This window comes from Rhinatrema bivittatum, chromosome 4 (genome assembly GCF_901001135.1).
Source record: "Rhinatrema bivittatum chromosome 4, aRhiBiv1.1, whole genome shotgun sequence".
Classification (NCBI taxonomy): Eukaryota; Metazoa; Chordata; class Amphibia; order Gymnophiona; family Rhinatrematidae; genus Rhinatrema; species Rhinatrema bivittatum.
Window position 1 is genome coordinate 372,380,418 of NC_042618.1, and position 27,318 is coordinate 372,407,735.

The window sequence follows — 27,318 nt, forward strand, 5'->3', positions numbered from 1 at the left end:
TCAGAGAAGAAAGAATAAGGAGATCGGTGCGGCGTATGCCGAAAAACCCGACCGCACAAACAAACTCAAGCACATACCAGATGCGCACGTACGCCGGAGAGTCGACCGTTTCCAGGCCCGAAGGAAGGCGAAGACGGCCTACTCCGAAACACTCACACCGGAGACATCGCCGTTCAAAAAGGCAGGGCGCTAGACAAGCGTGAACGGCCTGGTCGAAAAATACAGGGCCCTGTCTAAGGAGCCGAGGAAGATGGTGTAGTCGCAGGGGTCCGACCGTCGCTAGGTTGAGAAAAAACTGTGAGCCAAGGCCTGAAATGGCCCCTCGGGCGCTACCAGAACCATGGGACACTGGTGGAGAACCATCCGTCTAAGAACCTTCCCGACCAGAGACCACGGGGGGAAGGGGGGGGGGGGGGGGGGGAGTAGAAAAAGACGTACCGCCGGCTGAGGGAGAGCCAAGGCAACTACGCCCGCCGAGCCATGGTCCCTCCAGCGGAAGAACCAATCTACCATGGTATTGAGAAGAGTCGCCATGAGGCCCAGGTGGGAGGGGACCACCTGTCGATGAGGAAACCATGGTTGAGGCAAGAGTCCCCACTCTCCAGGATCTAGCGACTGACGACGGAGAGAACAACCTGAACATTTCCCTAGCCCGCGGAGTGGGAGGCTGCCGGGCACTGTAGGTGTCGCTTTGCCCAGGCTAAGAGAAGGCTGGTGTCCAGGGCCACCCACGGACTGCGAGCACCCCCTGGGCGATGGAAGCAAGCCACAGAGGTGGAGTTGTCGGGCAAGACCCATAGCGTCTTGCCGCGTATGAGAGAAAGAAACTTCAGAAGAGCCAGGAGCATCACCCAAGACTCCGTAATGTGCCGAGGAGCCCGAGATCTACAGGCAGACACAAGCCGTCAAGGAAGGGAGCAAGGGCAGACTCTGAGACCAGCCAAACAACTTGAGGGCCCGCACACAAAGCAAGAAGACCTTGCCTACCCAGGTGACGAAGCGGAGTCTCAAGGTACTCTAACTCCGGGAAGGGCTGAAGATTGCTCTAAGAGAAATACAGTATCCACCCCAGGGACGCAAAGAAAGCTAACCCATGATACACCGACCGCCGACAAGAACCTCCGCCTTGACCCTGACGTGCCAGACGCCTAAATAAGAGTAGACAAGGAGTCCTGCCCGGCAGAGAGCTGCAGTCATCAACACCTGGACATTGGTGAAGATGCAAGATTCCGTCGCGAGATCAAAGGGAAGCGTCCAGAACTCGGAATCCCGGCAGAGGACGCGAACACGAAGAGAATATGGCAGCCACGAAGAAACGGAAAGTGGATTATGCCACTGAGAGAAACGAGTGGGCCGAGGAATGCCCTGGGGGGAGGATGGCACGAGTATGCTCACAGGGAGTGCATGTGGAGAAGCGGGAACTGAGAGCCCGGGGACTCTTGTGAGGTCCAAGAGTAAACGAAGAAAACAGGATAGTGGCCTGCGGCAGGTACGTTGGCTGGCAGCAGGGCCTCCGTGCCCAGACACAGGAGCTTGGCGGGGGTTAGCTGCACAGTATGTCGCAGGGACCGACCACCAAGGGAAACAGAAAAAAAGGATCCCGCCAAACACGAGGAAGGACAAGACGTGCTCGTGTCTGAGAACGTCGAGGACCCCCTGGGCCGACTGGAGCCAGACCCAGTCCACGGAGAAGAGGGAGAGGCAACCACCTCAGAAGGGGACCGAGAAACGAGGCAAAGAGACTCCGGAGTATGTGCAGGCGTAAGGATTGAGCATGTGGGCTAACCCTCGCGCAGAAGAAGGCACCCAACAGAATGCTGCGACAAAAAAACTGCGATCACGAAAGACAAACCACACTGAGGAGACACCGTGCTCACGTGGGGTATACCAACTCTGGTCCAGAAGCATGGACTAGAGGGTATAAAGGACCAGGATGGTTGCAGACGGGCCACAGACAGCTGATGGCCCCTACCATCCCCTAAGGAATCCAAAGTCTCTCAAGGTCCTGGACAAGGAACAGCTTACCTCTGAATGGTAACGTACCCCACCGGGCGGAGGAGGCCGGAGCGGCCAACCAGTGGCGCAGCTACAGGAGCCGTGTGGCGGACATCTCCGAGGCAAGCGCCTCCGGCTAGAGGCGGCGAAGGGTCGAATGCGCAGCCTCTGACCACGGGAGGTCCCGGGCGCAGAGGAATCTTGCCGATGACTCCATAAGAGACCTGCGCACAGCAGGAACTGCAAATAGTGGAACACATCCACGGCGCTAAAACATCAGAGTGCGCTTCAAAGGAGCCTCACGAACCGTGGTCAGCAGGCAGACCGGGGCCGCTTGAAAAACCGGAAAAACCCTCCTGAAACGTGACCGCAGAAGGAGTCCACGGAGTGATTATGGGGGTTTTTTGTTTTTTTTCAAACAAAGCATGCCACTTAGAGGGGAGCTCATTCAGGGCACGGCCCGACCGGGGAGCCTTCGAAACCGCAGGCACAACTGTTTGGGCGGGAAAGGAAGGAAAAGGCGCCTGACAAAACCAGGATCCCGCCAGGACCGGGGCCACATCCGTGTGGAGAAGAGGCGGCACCAGGAAGATTAGCTAACGCACCCGGGTTGGCTATAGGATCCGGGATTACCGGGATCCGTCGGGGAACAGGGAGGGGGCACATCCGGGACTACCCGCGCCCCAAGGGACCCCAGGGGCTCAGCAGCCGGCCGAACTAGCAACAGCACGGAGCAGGGAATTTGGATCTGAATGAGGGAATTTTAGCCCAAGCCACCTGATATATTTTTTTTTTAATTGATTTGTCCCTGGGGGGGGGCAAGGGGGGGACCTTCCACCTCCTTCTGAATGCCCACTAAAGGGAATTTACGCAGGAGGAGGGAAAAAACACAGAAAAAAACGACCCCAAAAATCCCGGGTGGGGGAGGGGAAGGGGGAGGCAAGGGGGTGGCAAGAATCCCTTCCTGGGGGGCTGGGGGGCTCAAATCGGGGGGTAGCTGCAAAAAAAAAAAATCGCCCCCCCCCCCCCCCAGCCCCAGGGAGCTCCAAAAACAAAGCCGTTAAAAAAATCCAAGATGGTGGCCGTTCCCGGGTTTTCCCGACCCGGGAAAGGCCTAGCAAAGCTCTGGGGACTCGATCCCCAAGCTAAATTTGCCATCCCTGCTGAGGAGGGACCTTCCCCACCCGGCAGGGAGGCATAGAAAAAGCCCCTTCGAAAAAAACTCGAAGGGTGCTGCAGAAAAAAAAAGTAGAAAAAAAGCTTTGATTGACAGCCTGCAGGGCCAGAGAGAGCAGGAGGGAAACCTGCTGCCTCCTGCCTGTCTGGCTGCCGGTTCTAGGCCTGCTATGACCAGAAAAATTAAAAAATGCTGGTCAACTGCTGCAAATAAGTTAGAGGTAGGTGAGTACCTGCAACTTATTTAAAGTTTAAAACTGTTCCTTTTTTTTTTTTTTTTTTTTGCTTCGGCAAGCCCCTTTTGCCCAGCACCGGCCAATCGGGGAGCGAGGGAGCGCAGAATGAACTTTTTTACTGCATCCGGTGAGGGGAGGGAGTGACTCGAGGAGCGAAGGCGTGCTGCCCGATTGGTCGGTGCTGGGCAATCGGGGAGCGAGGGAGCGCAGAATGAACTTTGTTGGGTTTTTTTGTAGAAAATGAAATTGCATCTTACTGATTGTTTTCAATTTCATATCTTCAACTACTGGTACATATCTTAAACACTCATGTAAGTAGCAAGCATCTTTCTTTTCATACCAATCTTAAAAATGTGAAGTCAGATTACATGAACCAGATGAACTGTTCATTTCACCTTCTTGTCCCTTACTTGTCACACCACTGGTATTGCCAAGTTACTGTGTCTTAAAGCTCTGAAACCGAAGCAAATTTTTTCTTCTAAGGTGCTAAATCCTGAACTTTGCTGCAGTGTAGACTTTTCTTTAGCTTTAATCGCTGGAATGATTGAAAATAAATGCTTGACTATTCACACTTAAAAAAAACCAAAGCATTTTTACAGCATCCGGTGAGGGGAGGGAGTGACTCGAGGAGCGAAGGTGCACTGCCTGATTGGTCGGTGCTGGGCAAAAGGGGCTTGCTTTTACAGCATCCGGGGGAGTGACTCGAGGAGCGAGGGCGCGGGGAATGCACCAGACGCTGTAACTTTGGATTACCGGCGACAACTACGGTATACGCCCTATAAGACGATACCCGGCGTATAAGACGACCCCCGACTTTTGAGAAGATTTTCAGGGGTTAAAAACTCGTCTTATATGCCGGAAAATACTGTAATTACTTTTCAGCTGGATTAATTACTTTGGCAATTGATACTTTATAAGTGAAAGATAATTTGGGAATAACGCATGAGTTCAGTTTATCTTTCATAACAGTGCTTTGCTCTATAAAAATTTAGAAACTTAAAACAAAAGGAAAGAAAATATATATAGGGGTAGATTTTCAAAAACCGCAAATAGGCGTACTTTTGTTGGCGCTCCAGGCGCAAACAAAAGTACGCTGGATTTCAGTAGATACGCGCGTAGCCGCGCGTATCCGCTGAAATCCGGGATCGGCGCGCGCAAGGCTATCGATTTCGTATAGCCGGCGCGCGCCGAGCCGCGCAGCCTACCCCCGTTCCCTCCGAGGCCGCTCCGAAATCGGAGCGGCCTCGGAGGGAACTTTCTTTTCCCTTCCCCTCCCTTCCCCTACCCAACCCACCCGCCCGGCCCTGTCTAAACCCCCCCCTTACCTTTGTTGGGGGATTTACGCCTCCCGGAGGGAGACGTAAATCCCCGCGCGCCAGCGGGCTGCTAGCACGCCGGGACGCAATCTGGGGGCGGGTCCAGAGGGCGCGGCCACGCCCCCGGCCGCCCCGGGCTGTAGCCACGCCCCCGGGCCCGCCCCGGAACGCTCCCGACACGCCCCGAAAACGCCGCGCGGTTCGGGCCCGCCCCCCGACACGCCCCCTCCGAAAACCCCGAGACTTACGCGAGTCCTGGGGCTCTGCGCGCGCCGGTAGGCCTATGTAAAATAGGCTTACCGGCGCGCAGGGCCCTGCTCGCCTAAATCCGCCCCATACTGTATTAAACCTTGTATACTTATGCTGCTATAATAAAACTGATTGTTTACCTCACAAAAGTGTAAGCAATTTCTCCCTTAAAATTAATGAATTTGTTTCATCAGATTACCAGTTAAATCTTTTAATCTACTGTAGCCACTATCTACCCTACAGATCTCTTTTTAAAAATTGTTAATCCTCCAGGCATCAGGAACCATAGACTATTTTAATGATAGTTTACAAATTACTAATAGAAGTTCTGCAATTTCATTTTTCAGCATTCTGGTGTGTGTGTGTGTATATATATATCTCATCTGGTCCAGGTGTTCTGCTACTCTTTAGTTTGTCAATTTGCTTCATTACATCTTCCAGGTACACTTAGATTTGTTTCAATTCTGCTTAATCACCACCTTTGAAAATTATTTCTGGCACATTCTCTCTCTTACATCTTCCTCAGTGAAGAACGAAGCAAAGAATTAAATTTAGTCTCTCTGCAATAGCTCTGTCATCCTTAAGTGCCCCTTTTACCCCTTGATCACCTAATGGTCCAACTGACTCCCTTGCAAGCTTTCTACTTTGAATGTACCTGAAAAGGTTTTTATTATGAGTTTGTGTTTCCACACAAGCTTCTTTTCAAATTCTCTCTTTGCTTTCCTTATCAATGCTTTGCATCTAACTTGCCAGTGCTTATGCTGTTTCCTGTTTTCTTCATTCGGATTCCTTTTCCATTTCTTTAAAGATGTTCACTGCATAAAGTTATTAAGTAGCACATTCAAACTAAATCAAAGAAAATTATTTTTCACTCAACGCATAATTAAGTTCTGGAATTCATTGCCAGAGGATGTATAAGGTAGTTGGTGTAACTGGGTTTAAAAAGCTTTGGATGAGTTCCTGGAGAAGTCTAGAAACTGTTTTTAACCAAGTTGACTTGGGAAAAGCCACTACTTACTACCAATAAATTACTCCACAATACCCCACCCACTATTGGTATAATAAATTTTAATATAGGATGAGGTAGGTTTCATACATTATCTGTTGCATGCCTCCACGGCTGACCAATTTAAAAAGAGGGTTTAACAAGAATGTTTGTTTAAAAAAATGAAAACGCCATTTGTATTAGGAGATGAAACCAGACAGTGAGGAGAAAAGACACAAAAGGATTCCCCTGATGAAGAAAAATGTGTTTTTCGAAACATGGCCATAATGGGAGAACAGCTAAGTTTTTTCAGGACATTTAAAGTTAATAAGAATTTTAAGAGGCGTATAGCCGGTTTGTGAGAGAATAAAGGGAGAGTTAAGTATTCCCTCGGCGTTTTTTGAATGTATTCAAGTGGTGCGCTCAACTGATTTAAGAGAGATTTAAAACACAGAATAAATTTGCAGCAACGCTTAGCACAAAGCCATTTAGGTCGGTGCCTAAAGTAGAGACACTTTGAAAGTGCTTTCGGAACACCTAGAGTGAACAAGGAATTCAAGCGGCGTGTACAGCCGGTTTGAGAGACATTTAAAGTGTGTAAGAAGTCGAAGCAGTGCTGAGCACTAAGCCAGTTAGATTGGTGTCAAATGCACAAAGAGTTTTTTCAAAAACATTATCGTTTTTCCAAAAAAATGTATTAAGAAAAATTTAAAAATATTTAATAAAAGTTTCAATTGAGAGTGGGAGGGAGTTAGGTTCATGATTACAATTGAAAAACTGCTGTAGCAAGGCTGTGGAGGCATGCAACAGATAATGTATGAAACCTACCTCATCCCATATTAAAATATATTATACCAATAGTGGGTGGGGTATTGTGGAATACATAAGAACATAAGAAATTGCCATGCTGGGTCAGACCAAGGGTCCATCAAGCCCAGCATCCTGTTTCCAACAGAAGCCAAACCAGGCCAGAAGAACCTGGCAATTACCCAAACACTAAGAAGATCCTATGCTACTGATGCAATTAATAGCAGTTGCTATTCCCTAAGTAAACTTGATTAATAGCCGTTAATGGACTTCTCCTTCAAGAACTTATCCAAACCTTTTTTGAAACCAGCTATACTAACTGCACTAACCACATCCTCTGGCAACAAATTCCAGAGATTTATTGTGCGTTGAGTGAAAGAATTTTCTCCAATTAGTCTTAAACATGCTACTTGCTAACTTCATGGAATGCCCCCTAGTCCTTCTATTATTCGAAAGTGTAAATAACCGATTCACATCTACTCGTTCAAGACCTCTCATGATCTTAAAGACCTCTATCATATCCCCCGTAGTAGTCTCTTCTCCAAGCTGAACAGCCCTAACCTCTTCAGTCTTTCCTCATAGGGGAGCTGTTCCATCCCCTTTATCATTTTGGTATCCCATCTCTGTACCTTATCCATCGCAACTATATCTTTTTTGAGATGCGGCGACCAGAATTGTACACAGTATTCAATGTGGGGTCTCACCATGGAGCAATATAGAGGCATGATGACATTTTCCTTTTTATTAACCATTCCTTTCCTTATAATTCCTAACATTCTGTTTGCTTTTTTGACTGCTGCAGCACTTTGAGCTGACAATTTTAAAGTAGTATCCACTATGATGCCTAGATCTTTTTCCTGGGTGGTAGCTCCTAATATGGAACCTAACATTGTGTAACTACAGCAAGGGTTATTTTTCCCTATATGCAACACCTTGCACTTGTCCACATTAAATTTCATCTGCCATTTGGATGCCCAATCTTCCAGTCTTGCAAGGTCCTCCTGTAATGTATCACAATCTGCTTGTGATTTAACTACTCTGAATAATTTTCTATCATCTGCAAATTTGATTACCTCACTCATCGTATTCCTTTCCAGATCATTTATATATATATTGAAAAGCACCGGTCCAAATACAGATCCTTGAGGCACTCCACTGTTTACCCTTTTCCACTGAGAAAATTGACCATTTAATCCTACTCTCTGTTTCCTGTCTTTTAACCAGTTTGTAATCTACGAAAGGACATCGCCTCCTATCCCATGACTTGTTAGTTTTCTTAGAAGCCTCTCATGAGGGACTTTCTTAAACACTTTCTGAAAATCCAAATACACTACCATCTACCGGTTCACCTTTATCCACATGTTTATTAACCCCTTCAAAACAATGAAGCAGATTTGTTAGGCAAGATTTCCCTTGGGTAAATCCATGTTGACTGTGTTCCATTAAACCATGTCTTTCTATATGCTCTACTATTTTGATCTTGAGAATAGTTTCCACTATTTTTCCCGGCACTGAAGTCAGGCTCATTGGTCTATAGTTACCCAGATCGCCCCTGGAGCCTTTTTTAAATATTGGGATTACATTGGCCACTCTCCAGTCTTCAGGTACAATGAATGATTTTAATGATAGTTTACAAATTTTAACTAGTAGATCAGAAATTTCATTTTTTAGTTCCTTCAGTACCCTAGGATGCATACCATCCGGTCCAGGTGATTTGTTACTCTTTAGTTTGTCAATCTGGCCTACTACATCTTCCAGATTCACAGTGATTTCGTTCAGTTCATCTGACTCGTCACCTCTGAAAACCATCTCCGGTACTGGTATCTTCCCAACATCCTCATTAGTAAACACGGAAACAAAGAATTCATTTAGTCTTTCTGCAATGGCCTTATCTTCCCTAAGAGCTCCTTTAACCCCTCGTCATGTATTGGATTCAATATTTTGATCTCACCACAAGCAGAGATTTTTTTGAAAGACTACTTACTACCAAGCATTAGCAGCGTGGAATCTATTTACTGTTGGATTCTTGCCAGATGCTTGTGACCTGGATCGACCACTGTTGGAAACAAGATACTGGGCTTGATGAACCCTTGGTCTGTCCCAGTATGGCAATTCTTATGTTCATTTTTACCCTGTGATTTTGGGCAGAAACTGGACTTTTGGAATTTCTTCTCTAGCAGGGCAAGGAAAAAGACATTTGTTACTAAACAGAACTTTAGTAAGCAGAGATCTCTGAAATCAGTAGTGCAACTGATACACTGTTTTCACTATCCCAGAATTAGATTATCCGACACCTAGAAGTACTTTAAGATATTGTCAAAAAAATTATAACTTTTAGTTTAGGAGTGTTTCTTAAACTTAAAAAAGACTATTTAGCTGATGTTACATCCCAGAGCCAAAAATCAGTTTTTAAAAAATTGTTACCTAAAAATGAAGCAGACTGTCATCATAGGGATGATTCTGGGGAGGTAAGCAGAGTTTCACAAAAATGTGCACTCAAGGCACCCCATATTTCTGATATTTCTTTATTATTTAATCTCCTTTTATCCCTTTCATGCACCCCTTTCCTCAGACATAAAACCCCCAAGCAACACAGTCGCCCTAGCCAGAAAAAAGTCTAATACTGACCCTTCAGTGCAGAAACTAGCATGCAGGGCAACAGGCTGCTTCACCAAGGATGGACCATAATCTTTCTATCTTAAAGATGAGCACAACCAGCAATTCAAGTCTATGCAAATAAAATCTAAAACTTTTCCATTCATTTTGTTTTTGTCTAATTTTTTCCAGTTGTCACATTTGTAATTAGGCGCTCTAGTCAACAACACTGTCTCCATCATCCATGTAGCATTTCTATTAAAAAAAAAAAACAAAAAAAAAAAACAAACCCTTTGTTCTAGCACCATCAACACAACTGGCACTTATGTACCACTGTTGCTTCAAAAAAGAGGCTAAGTACTGAACAAACTCTCAGAACATGTGGCTAGCCTTCCAGATCTTGGTTAAGGTAATTGTCCATGGTGGTGAGGGAAAAAACTTGCATTGCTGCTTCTGTATGTAAGTACAGGCGTAGCCTAATGGTTAGAACAGTCTGTTTGGACCAGGGAAGCAAGGGTTCAATTCCAATGATGCTCATTGTGACCAAGAGCAAATCACTTTACTCTCTGTTGCCTCAGGTTTAACCTTAGGGCTTGATTCACTAAGCTGTTCCACTTATTATTTTACTGGCAAACATATGGGAATGCCTCAAGTATTCAGAGGAATGAGTTTTGCATGGGTTTGGGTCAGGGAGAAGTAATGCAATGACAGCTTTACATACCCTTACACTCATAACTATATAAGCAAAAATTCTATAGCTAATGAAACATTTTACCGCTTGCTTAATTACAAAAATAACACTAGCCAACAAGAATTAGCTGTTCTATTAATATTCCACCTACCTAAAAGAGCAGCAAAAATAGGAAACCGGTTTGGGTTCAGATCCAGTTGCTTAGCAACTTCATGCATCAGATACTGGCTTGTTGTGAGACTTTTTCCATTGCGGCTCAGCTTAAGGGCATGGGCACTGAAGTAGTAGGGAATGTTGCACAATGCATAATCGGAGTCGTATGCAACCAAGCCATGGAAACTGTTTTCTCTGCAAAAAGCAATTACTTCTTGATGATGATCCTCAATGCTCTGAGCAACCTGTAAGTAAATGAAGGAGAAAAATGCTTTAGTGAACTGACCTATGTATCTGTTTTTATACAAAATCGCCTACCCAATATGTGGGGAAAAATAAGCATGCACAAGTTGTATGCATAATTTTTCCCAATTATCAAAGAGACGTTCTGGGGAGCAGAGTCTAGATTGAGATTAGACTTATGGACATAATTCTTTTTTTAAAGTATCTGCATAAATTCCATCAGGGAAACTACCCATAAATATTAGCAGGTATAAAAATGTATGCAGGTAGTTTTCACTGAATCATTTTCAAAGCAAAAGTATGCACATGAAGTCTGCAGGTAAAAAGTACCCCCAGACTTTGCAGTGACTGAAAATTACCCCCATAAATAATTATTTATTCCAACGCAAGTGATGCTGCAGTACTGTGCCTCTCGTGACTTCCATGATCAGTAGAACAAGTTCATGACCTCTCATATACAGTGATGCATCATCCAATTTTTAAGTAAGGCTGCAATACCACAGCTTCAGTGTGGACCCAAGATCCCATACATGCACAAGTAAGCTGTTCAATACACTGACCCCTCAGACGTCTGATCATTCCAACTCTCAACTGATCTCTCAGTTATAAACCTCTTAATACATTCTCTTCACCCTGAACTGCATACCCTCCTCTTCCAACCTAATAGTGCTCTCTGGACTTGATCTGCTTAATTCTGATATTGTTCAAATTGTTTTTTATTGTTGCACAACTGCTAAGAAAATGTATAACGTTCACATTGTTTTTTCTGTTACACAACTGCTAAGAAAAATGTATATTTTTGTAAACCGTTATGATGGCTCTACCATCATGACTGTATATGACTGTATATGACTGTATATAAAACTCAACTAATAAATAAATAAATGAGAAACATAGTATTCACTGCAGAAACAATGGCTAGCGCACATTCCACATTTTGAAAGCTCACTCATCAACAAAACTGACGCCAGCTTGGTGTCTGGCACCAATGTGACAAGCATCCTGTCTTCCCCAGAGTGAGTCACCAAAGAGTTCTCATTTTTAATAAGAAAGAAAAAAGGATATGTTTAAGATATTATTAAAGGACTAAACGTAATATGTACGTGATCTTTCCTGCTTTACCGAGTAATACAAAGTTATGTATGTTTGTTTATTTACAGGTACTCTCTTTCACAACAGTCTGACTCACCCAGTACGATTCACATCATATAATCACAACTACACAATAAATTAGCAGACAGCAAACACCTAAAGTCAAAGGATCATGACCATAGTCATTCTGGACCAGGCTAGTTCTCTGCCTACTATCTGAGCTCTGTAAATATTATACCACAAAACAATGCCCTTTCTCCCAGTATTACTTTGCAATCCTTTATCTATACAAGACAGTAAACCGAGTTGTCATTTTCAGAGAGTTTCTAAAGCAAACCTCATGGTTAGCTTTCATTCGGTGATGCCAAATCTTGCAACCTAAGTTTAAAAACAGGCTGCAAAATTTGAGGACACAAAATTAAGTGGATTTAATGCAATTTTCAAAGGCATTTCAGCAGGTAACACTTATTTACAGAATTGGCCACAATTGCGCACCTGATATGCAGGTAAACCTACATGCATATGTTGTATGCATGCAAGTTTACCTGGGCTTAGGCTGGGGAGTGTTTTGCACTTACACACAATACTTTTCCATTTTCAAAGGTACATGCATATATTCTCCCAAAAATGTTCCATGTACACAATTTTCAAAGCAGACATAACTTGCAGAAGTCTACACTGAAAATTTGTGCAACTTACATGTGTTTTTGCTTTGAAGGCTTAAGAACATAAGTTGCCATACTGGGTCAGACCAAGGGCTCATCAAGCCCAGCATCCTGTTTCCAATAGTGGCCAATCCAGGCTACTAGTACCTGGAAAGTACCCAAAACATTAAGTAGATCCCATGCTACTAATGCCAGTAATAGCAATGGGTATTCCCTAAGCCAACTTGATTAATAGCAGTTAAAGAACGTCTCCTCCAAGAACTTATCACAACCTTTTATAAACCCAGCTACACTAACTGCCCCAACCACAAATTCCAGATCTTAATTGTGCGTTAAGTGAAAAAAGTTTCTCCCATTAGTTTTAAATGTGCTATTTGCTAACTTCATAGAGTGCCCCTTAGTTCTTCTATTAGCCGAAAGAGTAAAGAACTGATTCACATTTACCCGTTCTAGACCAATCATGATTTTATAGACCACTATCATATCCCCCCCTTAACCATTTCTTCTCCAAGCTGAACAGCCTTAACCTTTTTAGTCTTCCCATCCCCTTTATCATTTTGGTCGCCCTTCTCTGTACCTTTTCCAGTGCAACCATATCTTTTTTGAGATGTGGCGACCAGAATTGTACACAGTACTCAAGGTGTGGACTTACCATGGAGCGATAAAGAGGTATTATGATATACGTTTTATTCAACCCTCCCTTCCTAATAATTCCTAACATTCTGTTTGCTTTTTTGCCTGCACACTGAGCCGACGATGTCAATGTATTATCTACTATGACGCAAAGATCTTTTTCCTGGATGGTAGCTCCTAATTTGGAACCTAACATCAAGGGTTATTTTTTCCTTTATGCATCATTTTGCACTTGTCCACATTAAATTTCATCTGCCATTTGGATGCCCAATCTTCCAGTCATACAAGGTCTTCCTGCAATTTATCACAATCCGCTTGTGATTTAACTACTCTGAATAATTTTGTATCATCCATGCTCACTGTGTTCCATTAAACCATGTCTTTCTATATGTTCTGTGATTTTTGATATTTTGAATAGTTTTCACTATTTTTCCCCCCGACACTGAAGTCAGGCTTACCAGTCTATAGTTTCCTGCATCACCTCTGTAGCCCTTTTTAAATATTGGGGTTACACTGCCCAATATTGGGGTTACACTGCCCAATATTGGGGTTACACTGGCCACCCTCCAAGTCTTCAGCTACAGGGTATGATTTTAATGATAGATTACAAATTTTAAGTAATAGATTTGAAATTTCATTTTTTGGTTCATTCAGAACCCTGGGGTGCATACCAACCGGGCCAAGTGATTTGCTACTTTTTAGTTTGTCAATCTGCCTTACTACATCTTCCAGGTTCATAGTGATTTGTTTCAGTTCATCTGATTCATCACCCTTGAAAACCATCTCTAGAACTGGTATAAAAATTATGCCAAAAAATGTAAATGAAGTACTGAGCTATTGTTTAAAAAAAAACAAAAAAAACCCTAAATTCATTCAAGTCAACACAGTTATGACAGTTGCAAGTTACAGTAATACTGAATTAATATATGAAAATTTAAGGTAGTTCTACTGGAACAAGCAATTAATAGTTTGCTTGTTACACAAATACCTTATAAAACACAAAGGCTTCCCCAAAAACCTGTTTTGTGTAAAACTATAAGGCCACAACAGGTACCCTAAAACACATCTAAATGGAATTTCACAAAAAGGGAGCATCACTTAGCTGATTTCAATAACCATCAGTATTCCACAAATCTTCCCATTACAAAGCAATAGCTGTTAACAGATCAGTGCACATCTATGCCACGTTTCTAATGTTTTGAATTTACACCAAACAAGGGATCTTAACAGATTATGGTCTTTTCCTCCAGGAACTTGACTAAACCTTTTTTTAAACCCAGCTAAGCTAACTGCCCCTACCACATCTTCCAGCAATAAATTCCAGAGCTTAATTGTACATTATGTGAAAAAAAAATGTTTCTCCAATTAGTTTTAAATGTGCTTTGTAGCTTCATGAAGAGACCCCCTACTCTATTTTTTTAAAGAGTAAACAACTGATTTGCATTTATCCATTCCACTCCACTCATTATTTTATAGACCTCTATCACATCTCCCCTCAATTGTCTTCTCCAAGCTGAAGAGCCCTAACCTCTTTAATCATTACTCATAGGGGAATTATGCCATCCCTACAGCCCCCTCCCAAAAAATATATATATAATATATATATTGGTTCAATGAATACACGTAGGATTATTAAAGTAGCTGTGTAGAATGAGCCCGTTTATGACATTTCGTGTGCATTCTAGAGTTGTGATTTTTTTTTCACTTTCAAATTAGTTTTATCCTGAAAACTAGGGAAAACCACTGCTTCTCCCTGGGTGTAAGCAGCATCTATCTAGTGTTTTGGATCCTATCAGGTACCCGTGAGCCGGATTTGCCACTGCTGAAAACTGGATACTATGCTTGATGGACCCTCAGGGTCTGACCAAGTTTGGCAGTTCTTATGTTATATTTATTACCAAAATATCCATGACACAGCTGTGTTTTGCAAAAACCGGGTCTTTTTTCATGAGCAAATTTAAAAAGAGGAATATAAAGAAAAGAAATAAAATTTGTTCAAAACAATTATTCCAGGTACAAGTGGAAAAATCTTCTCAACTATACTTCCAACCAAGGGGAAAGGGAGGTGAATTCTACGTAGACTACAATACAGTCCCAATTTATTTATCAACAGAATATAAACATGCTGATGAAAAATTACAGTTTATAGTGGATAGGGCACAAAGTAGAAGGGCTATTTGTAATTACTGTACCAATGTTACAATCCAAGGTTAAAAAAAATTAGTAAATGTACTTTTGCAATAATATTTCAAGCAGCCTACGAAATCCCAAATCGTGACTTTGCTGAAATGAAAACTGCAAGCATTGTGCACTCTTTGGAGCTGCTTTCTAACTTCCTGCTGGTTCTGTCTACTAATCTACCTTCTTTGATGAGGCCCAAGGAGGAGTGACACAACAGGGGAAAATATATGGAAAAGCTGCTTTTCAAGAAAAACAAAGTAATTTCTTCCTCTGAAGGGCATATAGTGATTTGTTATAGATTAGAGCTATCTTCTCATCCAGTACCACTTCAATGTAGACAACTTGGGCTATTGTTTTGAAAAATTGTTTTCATAGTTACCAGCCTGCTCACCTTCTTTGTCCACTACTCTGACTTAACTTGCAGTCACAAACCAGGTGACTTGCAACAAAATATTTCACTGGGCAATAAGTCAGGGAGGCAAAGAAATAACAGATGATCTTGGCAGAGTGACAGATGCAATCATTTCAAAAAAGCATTCAGTCTGAGATTTCCAATTACAACAAATAGATTAGATGCATTCTGTACAGCAAAGGCAACAAAATTTTTGATGCATGGAAACATGACAGCAGAAAAGACCGTGCCCATCTGTCTAATTAATTTAGCATTACATCCCCTGTGCTTATCCCATGTTTCTTGAATTCAGATACTGTTTTTATCTCCACCACTTCCACTGTGAGGCTGTTCCATACATCCACCAACCTCTCTGTAAAGAAATATTTTCTAAGATTACTCCTGAGTTTACTCCCTTTCAATTTCATAACCCCCCCCCCCCCCCCCCCCCCCCCCCCCCCCCTCATTCTAGAGCCTCCTTTCCATTGAAAAAAAGCTCACCTCCAGTGCATGGAAACCATTGAGATATTTAAAGGTCTTTATCATATCTCCCCTATCTCATCTTTCCTTTAGGGAAGTGGCTCTCAATCTTTTTTCTGTTGGGACACACCTTATAGATGGTCCTCACATGCGAGACACACTGAACACATGACAGTCACAGGGCTAACCCCACCCCCGACCCTCAGTAATGGGTATAAAGCAGAACTAGAACATTCCCCGTACAACTCACCATACAAAAATGATATTCTGGTGTTCTCAATAACAGCAACACAAACTCCCTCAACTGCCAGACACAATAGCCCTACTTATAAAATGACAGCAGTTCACCACCAATGCATGTCCATTTGAGAAAACACAACATATAAAATGAGGTATTTTGTGTGCCTACATGCTAGTTAAATATCTCACCTCGGTCTTACACACAAGATTGACCATCTCTAAATACAGAAAGACCACAAATTACAAATATGGAGACAAACTGGAATGAAAACCCAAAAAAGCCACTCCAAAAGCAGAGCAAACCTGGAGAAATGGAAGCAGAGATACAGCACCTAACAAAGTCACAGGATTTGCAATAATGCACACAAACTAATTCACACAAAGTTACACCTGCATTATGGCAGGCACTCAAATGGAACAATCCTACCTATAAAAAAGGCAACACTACAAATATTAAACCAGGCCCTAAACATCAATACTCCTCCCATTAGGAAAACAGAAAAAGCCAAGCTGTTGTAGATTCCCACACAGAAATAATTGTAAAACTATATGAAAAAGTGTTTCAAAACAGCTGATGAACAGATCATCTAACAATTAAAAACTCTTAAAAATTCTTCAAACACCAATAGCATACTTCAAAACAGCAGATACATCACATACTACCCAATAATTAAAATGGCAGTCAATCAAGAAAAATGAATTTAAAAAGTGACTTTTACTTCCCTCTCTAGCAGTTCTACTCCTTTCCCTTGCAGGCCACATCAGAAGCAGCAAAAGCTGCTAAAGCTATCCTCACGGTCCTCTTCCTCAGGGACCACAACCAATCTCTTCTCTCTCACACATATAACACACCAGTCATACCCTCAGGACCAGTTTCTGTCTCTCACACACCAGTCATCTCCCTAATCAGTCTCTCACTCACATACACACATCACCTCTCTGACCATTCTCTCTCAATCACACACATGCCCCCCTCTCTCTCACAGCCACAGCTAGCCAAAAACATGCTCCATCTCTCTCTCACGCGCACACACTGACACGCACAGAAGCACCCTCCCTCTCTCACATACTCACCACACACACACAGAAGCACCCTCCCTTTCTCACATACTCACCACACACACACACACAGAAGCACCCTCCCTTTCTCACATACTCACCACACACACACACAGAAGCACCCTCCCTTTCTCACATACTCACCACACACACACACAGAAGCACCCTCCCTTTCTCACATACTCACCACACACACACACAGAAGCACCCTCCCTTTCTCACATACTCACCACACACACAGAAGCATCCTCCCTTTCTCACATAACCACACACACACACACACACACAAGCACCCTCCCTTTCTCACATACTCACCACACACACACACAAGCACCCTCCCTTTCTCACATACTCACCACACACACACACCCTCCCTTTCTCACATACTCACCACACACACACACACACCCTCCCTTTCTCACATACTCACCACACACACACACACACACCCTCCCTTTCTCACATACTCACCACACACACACACACACACAGAAGCACCCTCCCTTTCTCACATACTCACCACACACACACACACAGAAGCACCCTCCCTTTCTCACATACTCACCACACACACACACACACAGAAGCACCCTTCATTTCTCAAATACACACACATAAAGGCCCCCAAGCTGAACAACTCATCAGCCTGTCGGCCTGGTCTCCGGCAGTGCCGGTATTTCTTTCTTCGGCCCCGCCAGCCTAGTCTCCGGCGGCGGCTAACAGCGCCGGTCTTCCTCGCTTTGACCCCGCCGGCCTGGTTTCCAGCAGCCACTAGCAGCGCTGGTCTTCCTTTCTTTGGGCCCTGCCGGCTGCAAGTAGCACGCAACACACTGGTTGAGAATCGCTGCTTTAGGGTATACACGTTTAGATTTTTAATAAGTCTATCGCCATATGCTTTAGAACAAAGACCACTGACCATTTTAGTAGCCACCTATGGACTGACTCCATCCTGTTTATATCCTTTTGAAGGTGCAGTCTCCAGAATTATACACAGTATTCCAAGTAAGTTCTCACCAGTGACCTATACAGGGGCAATATCACCTCCCTATTCTCTGCTGATCATTCTACTCCCTATGCAGCCAAACATCCTTCTGGCTTTTACAGTAGCTTTATCCACCTGTTTGGCCATCTTAAGATCATCAGATACATTTACCCCCCAGATCTTGCTCTTCCTTTGTGCTTAGAAGAATTTCACCTCCAATACTGTACTTTTCCCTTGGTTTTTGCATCCTAAATTCATTACTCTGCATTTTTTAGCATTAAATTTTAGCTGCTAGATCTTGACCATTCCTCGAGCTTCGCTAGATCCCTCCTCATGTTTTCCACCCTGTTACAGATTTTGGTATCATTGGCAAAAGACAAACCTTTCCTGACAACCCTTCCATTATGTCGCTCACAAAAATATAGAAGCACACTGCTATAGTAACACCCCCCTCCTCAATGAGAAATCCATTTACCACTAACCTTTGTCGCCTCCCACTCAGTTTCTAACCCAGTCAGTCACTCTAGGATCTAAATCATGGGTGCAAAATGTATTTATAAGTCTTCTGTGCAGAAGCATAACAAAGATCTTGCTGAACTCCAAGTACACTACATCTAGCACTCTCCCTTGATCCAACTCTCTGGTCACCCAATTAAAGAAATTGATCAGATTCAAATAATAAGATTTACCTCTGGTGTACTATCAGACCTTTGCGCATCAGGTGATGTCTTACCATTCAAAACACAACCACAATAAGATCAGGAGTTGGACATATAAGCTTCTAACAGCACCAATAATGGCATTCTTGCAATGGCACAACTGCAAGGCACAAAGGTCCAGAAATATAAAATGGAGTGAAAAAGCAGCCAAGGCCATTGCTCCTGCACTTCTTCTGGTGTATTTAAATGAAGTCATATATTAATATATAGTAGAACAAAACTACTGAACAAGCAATCCAGTGTGACAAAGTATGTCTCAACTCTAAAACTGCTTTAATCATACCCAACTGCACGCTGCAAGCAAATTTGCAGAACATCAAGAGGAAAAATATCAAAATATTTTTCGAACGAAAATAGTGTTATAGCATAAGTCATTTGAATAGTCACGGTTTTTTCATATTTTTAAATGCTACAAGAACACATTCTTCTGAAATCTTCTAACGTTAACTTGCTACCTCATCTGTCTCTCCTCGTCGGCATACAAGTTACATAAACAATCAATATCAGATAAGTTAAAAATGTAAGACGATTATTTTCTGTAATATATAATTGTCAATGGCCTTGAAATTTCAAAAAATGGATATGTATTAATGTAGAGACCCCCTGGACTCCACTAAATGGCCTTAGATCCCCTGCCCTGGGTTTTCCAACTTAATGGGAGAAACTGTCTCCTAACAGCACCTCCCTTAGAGACCTGCTATAAAGAGTAGCTCCTTAGTGCAGAAACAGATGGTGAGGAGTAACAGCATACAGAGCGTGGTCATTTTGGGTTGGCTTCTAGAGAGTAAGGAGCCATTTTGATAACTTGTAGTTTTGAGAGGAGATTTCCTGTAGTCCCCAGAGGCAGGCAGAGCTCCGGAGTCTCAACGCGTGGATGAGACGATGGTGCAAGAAAGAGGGATTCAGTTTTGTAAGGAACTGGGGACCTTTTGGGAAAGGGGGAGTCTCTTCTGAAGGGATGGGCTCCACCTTAACCAGGATGGAACCAGACTGCTGGCGCTAACCTTTAAAAAGGAGATAGATCAGCTTTTCAACTAGAACAAAGGGGAAAGCCGACAGTCGCTCAGCAGCGCACGGTTCGGAGAGAGGTATCTTCAAAGTATACTAATGATGCATTAGAATTAAGGCATCCCTACAGTGAGGTTCCAATAATAAAAAAGTAGTCCAAGTGCCTGTAACTAAAAACTCACCTGAGCTTAAAAATTCTAAACTTATCCCTATCAATTAAAAAGCAGAATGAAAATACAAACAAAAAACAAACACTGAAATGTTTGTATGCCAATACCAGAAGTCTAAGAAGATGGGAGAATTAGAATGTATAGCAGTGAATGATGACGGACTTAATTTGTATCTCAGAGACATGGTAGAAGGAGGACAACCAATGGGACAGTGCTATACCGGGGTACAAATTATATCGCAATGACAGAGAGGAGCACCCGGGAGGCGGTGTAGCGCTTTGTGTCTGGGATGGCATAGAATCCAACAGGATAAACATCCTGCATGAGACTAAATGCACAATTGAATCTTTATGGGTAGAAATCCCTTGTGTGTTGGGGAAGACTATAGTGACAGGAGTATACTACCGTCCACCTGGTCAAGATGGTGAGACGGTCAGTGAAATGCTAAAAGAAAATTAGGGAAGCTAACCAAATTGGTAGTGCGGTAATAATGGGAGATTTCAATTACCACAGAGTACAGATAGTGCAGGTGAATGTTCAATCCTGACAAAATATTCCAAAAGTCATAAAGCAAAAAGTGTTTTATTCTTTCAATATGGCAACTCCACAAATTTATGCAGGCATCAGCTTAATGGCGTCCCCCGACACGGTCCCGTGTTTCGCCGCGGGCTGCATCGGGGGGGATCGCCAACTCAGGAATTCACACAAAAGCTGTAACATGGAAAATAAAATAAGTGTCAGGATTGTGAGGGGACTTACAACCGACCATGATACAATAATTTACACATACCTGATCAAAGCATTCAGAAAGTAACGGGAGCGCAATGCCCTTCTAAAATGACAGGTATTTAAAGATGACAGCTGGCGCCAAAACTACGGGAGAGACAACCACGTGAGTCAAAAGGACTCCATTCATTGGCTGCCGTTCCTGTAGTGCACCAAAGCAGTACCTAAAGCAGCCTACCCTGCTAGTAGGTGTTGTTTTAAGTAAATAGAAACCATTCGATTTCACGATTTAAACCTTTTGGGGACACTGTATCCAGGGTAAAGATCCAACGTTGTTCAATCCTGCCTAGTATCTCAGCATAATTACCCCCCCGTGCAGGCCGTCGAACAACCTCAATAACACAGAATGAAAGGTCTGAAAGCGAATGTGATTTGTTAATCCAATGATCAACTAAGGGTTCTTTTTCCCGCTGCAAACGGATGTTAGAGCAATGCTCTATGATCCGAGTCTTTACCATACGGGCAGTCTTCCCAACGTACACTAAAGAGCAAGGGCAACTGATCATATACACTACTCCTGATGTGGTACAATCCGAGTGAAAACGCAGTTGGAACCTTCTGCCAGTAGACGGATGACTCACACAGGTGGTAACCCTCGTATAAGTACATACTGTGCAATGGCCGCACGGATAGTGGCCGGGGTTATTAATAGGATCCTGAGGTACGGGGAAGTCCGCATGAATCAGTTTATCACGTAAATTTTTTCCCCGACGGAAAGTGAACCTGAGGGGATCAGTAAACAGCGTATTTAAAGATAAAGCCTCCCAGTGTCTCCGGATCATATGGGAGATCGGCCGGCTCAGGGTGGAAAAAGGTAGGATGAAATTTGTAACCGACGAGTCAGAATGCCACGATGGGGTAAATAGCAAGTCCCTGTTGGTATATAAAGCTCGTTTCATTGCTTTTTTGACTACAGTTTTAGGGTACCCTCTTGACATGAAACGAGATGACATCTCATGGGCTTTGGCTAAAAATTCCCTATGAGTAGTGCATAGTCTACGCAGCCTAAAAAATTGGCCCGTGGGAATATTCCTACGAAGTGCACTGGGGTGACAACTCTGAAAAGATAACAAAGTGTTCCGGTCCGTCTCTTTCCGAAAGATGGTAGTGAAAAAACGATCGTCCTCAACCGATACCAGCACATCTAAAAAAGCAATTTGAGAGCGATGTGTACAAAAGTTAAACTGAAGATTAGGGTTACTTGCATTGAGATAGTCAATAAACATAAACAGTTGAACCTCTGTGCCTGCCCATAATAAAAATATGTCATCAATGTAGCGAAGCCATAATGTGACATTTTGGAAACCCTCAGCAGAGTACACGAATGAATTTTCAAATTCTGCCACATAAAGGCAGGCAAGGCTCGGCGCCATGGTGGCGCCCATAGCTGTCCCTTTAATTTGGAGGTAAAATGAATCATTAAAGCGAAAAAAATTTTTAGTGAGTGCCAATGTTGCTAAAGCGGTTAGAAAGGAGGTAGGAATACGTTGAGGGCCAGTCCGAGAGTCCAAAACTTTTTCAATAACCCGTAAGGCATCGGATTGAGGAATGCTGGTATAGAGGGAAGCTATGTCAAGTGTAACAAAAAGAAATGGTTCATGGGGAACCGGTGTTTGATCTAACAAAGTAATGAAGTGTGACGAATCCCTCACATATGACCTAATGTTTGGTATAAAAGGTTTTAGGAACAGGTCTACGAATTGGGACAGGGGTTCTAAAATAGAACCAATCCCTGCCACAATGGGGCGACCTGGGGGGTCCTGAAGACTTTTATGCACTTTCGGGAGAGTGTAGAAAACCGGAGTGATACAACATGATGGTAAAAGGAATTTGGCCTCCCGAGATGTTAGGATGTGGCGATCTACTGCCTCTTCTACCACATGTTTTATCTGCTGGTATAACTGCGGAGATGGGTCGGCTGATAAGGGAAGGTAGAAAGAAGTGTCACTCAATTGCCTCAGGACTTCAGATGAATATCGTGATTTATCCTGCACTACGATACCGCCGCCCTTATCAGCTGGTTTAATGACTATAGTGGGGTCATTCTGAAGGGATAACACCGCCTGGAATTCAGGTTTAGAAAGATTAAACTTAGTATATTGTTGACTTGCTGCCAGCTTTGTTAAGTCTTGGTCCACTAAGCGTTCAAAAGCCAGAATAAGGGGATCAACTGGACCTGGTGGAACCCACCGGGATTTCGGACGGACTAAAGAGAAATCAGTGCCAGGCACGGTATCAGAAAAAAATGATTTGATCTTCAGCAAACGGATAAATCTGTGGAGATGTACTTTCAGGTCAAACAAATTACATTTAACCGTAGGTACAAAAGATAAACCTTTGCTTAACAATACTAATTCAGTGGGAGAGAGCAAACGTGAAGACAGATTAAATACTGCGGATGTATCTAAATCCATGGGTCTGAGACCGCGTGGGTCGCTCTGGTAGTCCGTGGGGGAAAATGTTGCTGTTGCTGCTGCTGTTGCGGCCGACCTCGTGATCGAGTGGAGCGCTGGGTCTTGGATGATGGACCGGGATCTGGAGGACGTTGGCCGGAGTCTAAAAAAGATGCCAGAGTCTAAAAAAGATGCCGCAATCGAAGCATAACGTGATGAGGCAGCAGTCTTTTTTAGACTCCGGCCAACGTCCTCCAGATCCCGGTCCATCATCCAAGACCCAGCGCTCCACTCGATCACGAGGTCTGCCGCAACAGCAGCAGCAACAGCAACATTTTCCCCCACGGACTACCAGAGCGACCCACGCGGTCTCAGACCCATGGATTTAGATACATCCGCAGTATTTAATCTGTCTTCACGTTTGCTCTCTCCCACTGAATTAGTATTGTTAAGCAAAGGTTTATCTTTTGTACCTACGGTTAAATGTAATTTGTTTGACCTGAAAGTACATCTCCACAGATTTATCCGTTTGCTGAAGATCAAATCATTTTTTTCTGATACCGCGCCTGGCACTGATTTCTCTTTAGTCCGTCCGAAATCCCGGTGGGTTCCACCAGGTCCAGTTGATCCCCTTATTCTGGCTTTTGAACGCTTAGTGGACCAAGACTTAACAAAGCTGGCAGCAAGTCAACAATATACTAAGTTTAATCTTTCTAAACCTGAATTCCAGGCGGTGTTATCCCTTCAGAATGACCCCACTATAGTCATTAAACCAGCTGATAAGGGCGGCGGTATCGTAGTGCAGGATAAATCACGATATTCATCTGAAGTCCTGAGGCAATTGAGTGACACTTCTTTCTACCTTCCCTTATCAGCCGACCCATCTCCGCAGTTATACCAGCAGATAAAACATGTGGTGGAAGAGGCAGTAGATCGCCACATCCTAACATCTCGGGAGGCCAAATTCCTTTTACCATCATGTTGTATCACTCCGGTTTTCTACACTCTCCCGAAAGTGCATAAAAGTCTTCAGGACCCCCCAGGTCACCCCATTGTGGCAGGGATTGGTTCTATTTTAGAACCCCTGTCCCAATTCGTAGACCTGTTCCTAAAACCTTTTATACCAAACATTAGGTCATATGTGAGGGATTCGTCACACTTCATTACTTTGTTAGATCAAACACCGGTTCCCCATGAACCATTTCTTTTTGTTACACTTGACATAGCTTCCCTCTATACCAGCATTCCTCAATCCGATGCCTTACGGGTTATTGAAAAAGTTTTGGACTCTCGGACTGGCCCTCAACGTATTCCTACCTCCTTTCTAACCGCTTTAGCCACATTGGCACTCACTAAAAAATTTTTTCGCTTTAATGATTCATTTTACCTCCAAATTAAAGGGACAGCTATGGGCGCCACCATGGCGCCGAGCCTTGCCTGCCTTTATGTGGCAGAATTTGAAAATTCATTCGTGTACTCTGCTGAGGGTTTCCAAAATGTCACATTATGGCTTTGCTACATTGATGACATTTTTATTATGGGCAGGCACAGAGGTTCAACTGTTTATGTTTATTGACTATCTCAATGCAAGTAACCCTAATCTTCAGTTTAACTTTTGTACACATCGCTCTCAAATTGCTTTTTTAGATGTGCTGGTATCGGTTGAGGACGATCGTTTTTTCACTACCATCTTTCGGAAAGAGACGGACCGGAACACTTTGTTATCTTTTCAGAGTTGTCACCCCAGTGCACTTCGTAGGAATATTCCCACGGGCCAATTTTTTAGGCTGCGTAGACTATGCACTACTCATAGGGAATTTTTAGCCAAAGCCCATGAGATGTCATCTCGTTTCATGTCAAGAGGGTACCCTAAAGCTGTAGTCAAAAAAGCAATGAAACGAGCTTTATATACCAACAGGGACTTGCTATTTACCCCATCGCGGCATTCTGACTCGTCGGTTACAAATTTCATCCTACCTTTTTCCACCCTGAGCCGGCCGATCTCCCATATGATCCAGAGACACTGGGAGGCTTTATCTTTAAATACGCTGTTTACTGATCCCCTCAGGTTCACTTTCCGTCGGGGAAAAAATTTACGTGATAAACTGATTCATGCGGACTTCCCAGTACCTCAGGATCCTATTAATAACCCCGGCCACTATCCGTGCGGCCATTGCACAGTATGTACTTATACGAGGGTTACCACCTGTGTGAGTCATCCGTCTACTGGCAGAAGGTTCCAACTGCGTTTTCACTCGGATTGTACCACATCAGGAGTAGTGTATATGATCAGTTGCCCTTGCTCTTTAGTGTACGTTGGGAAGACTGCCCGTATGGTAAAGACTCGGATCATAGAGCATTGCTCTAACATCCGTTTGCAGCGGGAAAAAGAACCCTTAGTTGATCATTGGATTAACAAATCACATTCGCTTTCAGACCTTTCATTCTGTGTTATTGAGGTTGTTCGACGGCCTGCACGGGGGGGGGTAATTATGCTGAGATACTAGGCAGGATTGAACAACGTTGGATCTTTACCCTGGATACAGTGTCCCCAAAAGGTTTAAATCGTGAAATCGAATGGTTTCTATTTACTTAAAACAACACCTACTAGCAGGGTAGGCTGCTTTAGGTACTGCTTTGGTGCACTACAGGAACGGCAGCCAATGAATGGAGTCCTTTTGACTCACGTGGTTGTCTCTCCCGTAGTTTTGGCGCCAGCTGTCATCTTTAAATACCTGTCATTTTAGAAGGGCATTGCGCTCCCGTTACTTTCTGAATGCTTTGATCAGGTATGTGTAAATTATTGTATCATGGTCGGTTGTAAGTCCCCTCACAATCCTGACACTTATTTTATTTTCCATGTTACAGCTTTTGTGTGAATTCCTGAGTTGGCGATCCCCCCCGATGCAGCCCGCGGCGAAACACGGGACCGTGTCGGGGGACGCCATTAAGCTGATGCCTGCATAAATTTGTGGAGTTGCCATATTGAAAGAATAAAACACTTTTTGCTTTATATGACTTTTGGAATATTTTGTCAGGATTGAACATTCACCTGCACTATCTGTACTCTGTGATATCGCTTAAGGTGCAGTACTTGCTCATTGTGGTTTCTTGGTCTTAGATTTCAATTACCCCAATATTGACTAGGTAAATGTATCATCGATACATATAAAGTTCCTGAATGGAATAAATGACATTTTTATGGAGCAATTGGTTCAGGAACCAACAAGAGAGGGAGCAATTCTAGATTCTCAGTAGAGCACAGGATTTGGTGAGAGAGGTAACGGTAACGGTGGTGGGGCCGCTTGGCAATAGTGATCATAATATGATCAAATTTGAATTAATGACTGGAAGGGGGACAGTAAGCAAACCCACGGCTCTTGTGCTAAACTTTCAAAAGAGAAACTTTGATAAAATGAGAAAAATAGTTAGAAAAAAACTGAAAGGAGCAGCTACAAAGGTAAAAAGTGTGCAAGAGGCGTGGTCATTGTTAAAAAATACCATCCTAGAAGAACAGTCCAGATGTATTCCACACATTAAGAAAGGTGGAAAGAAGGCAAAACAATTACCAGCATGGTTAAAAGGGGACGTGAAAGAAGCTATTTTAGCCAAAAGATCTTCATTCAAAAATTGGAAGAAGGATCCAATAGAAGAAAATAGGATAATGCATAAGCATTGGCAAGTTAAATGTAAGACGTTGATAAGACAGGCTAAGAAGCAGAAAGCCTGTGAGGGAGTCAGTTGGACTGTTAGATGATAGAGGGGTTAAAGGGGCACTTAGAGAAGATAAGGCCATTGCGGAAAGATTAAATGATTTCTTTGCTTCGGTGTTTATTGAAGAGGATGTTGGGGAGGTATCTGTACCGAAGAAGGTTTGCATGGGTAATGATTCAGTTGGACTGAACCAAATCACGATGAACCTAGAAGATGTGGTAGGCCTGATTGACAAACTGAAGAGTAGTAAATCACCTGAACCGGATGGGTATACACCCCAGAGTTCTGAAGGAACTAAAAAATGAAATTTCAGACCTATTAGTAAAAATTTGTAACCTATCATTAAAATCATCCATTGT

General features: G+C 43.3%; 1 protein-coding gene across 1 annotated transcript in view; it reads right to left on the minus strand.

The window, feature by feature from the left end:
- The window catches only part of FAM120A (family with sequence similarity 120A), a 239,048-nt gene that overhangs the window by 170,741 nt on the left and 40,989 nt on the right, over nucleotides 1-27,318 (minus strand). The window contains exon 2 of the mRNA XM_029600848.1: nucleotides 10,202-10,448. Within this exon, the coding sequence (XP_029456708.1) occupies nucleotides 10,202-10,448 (247 nt within the window). The remainder of the gene's footprint in view (nucleotides 1-10,201; nucleotides 10,449-27,318) is intronic.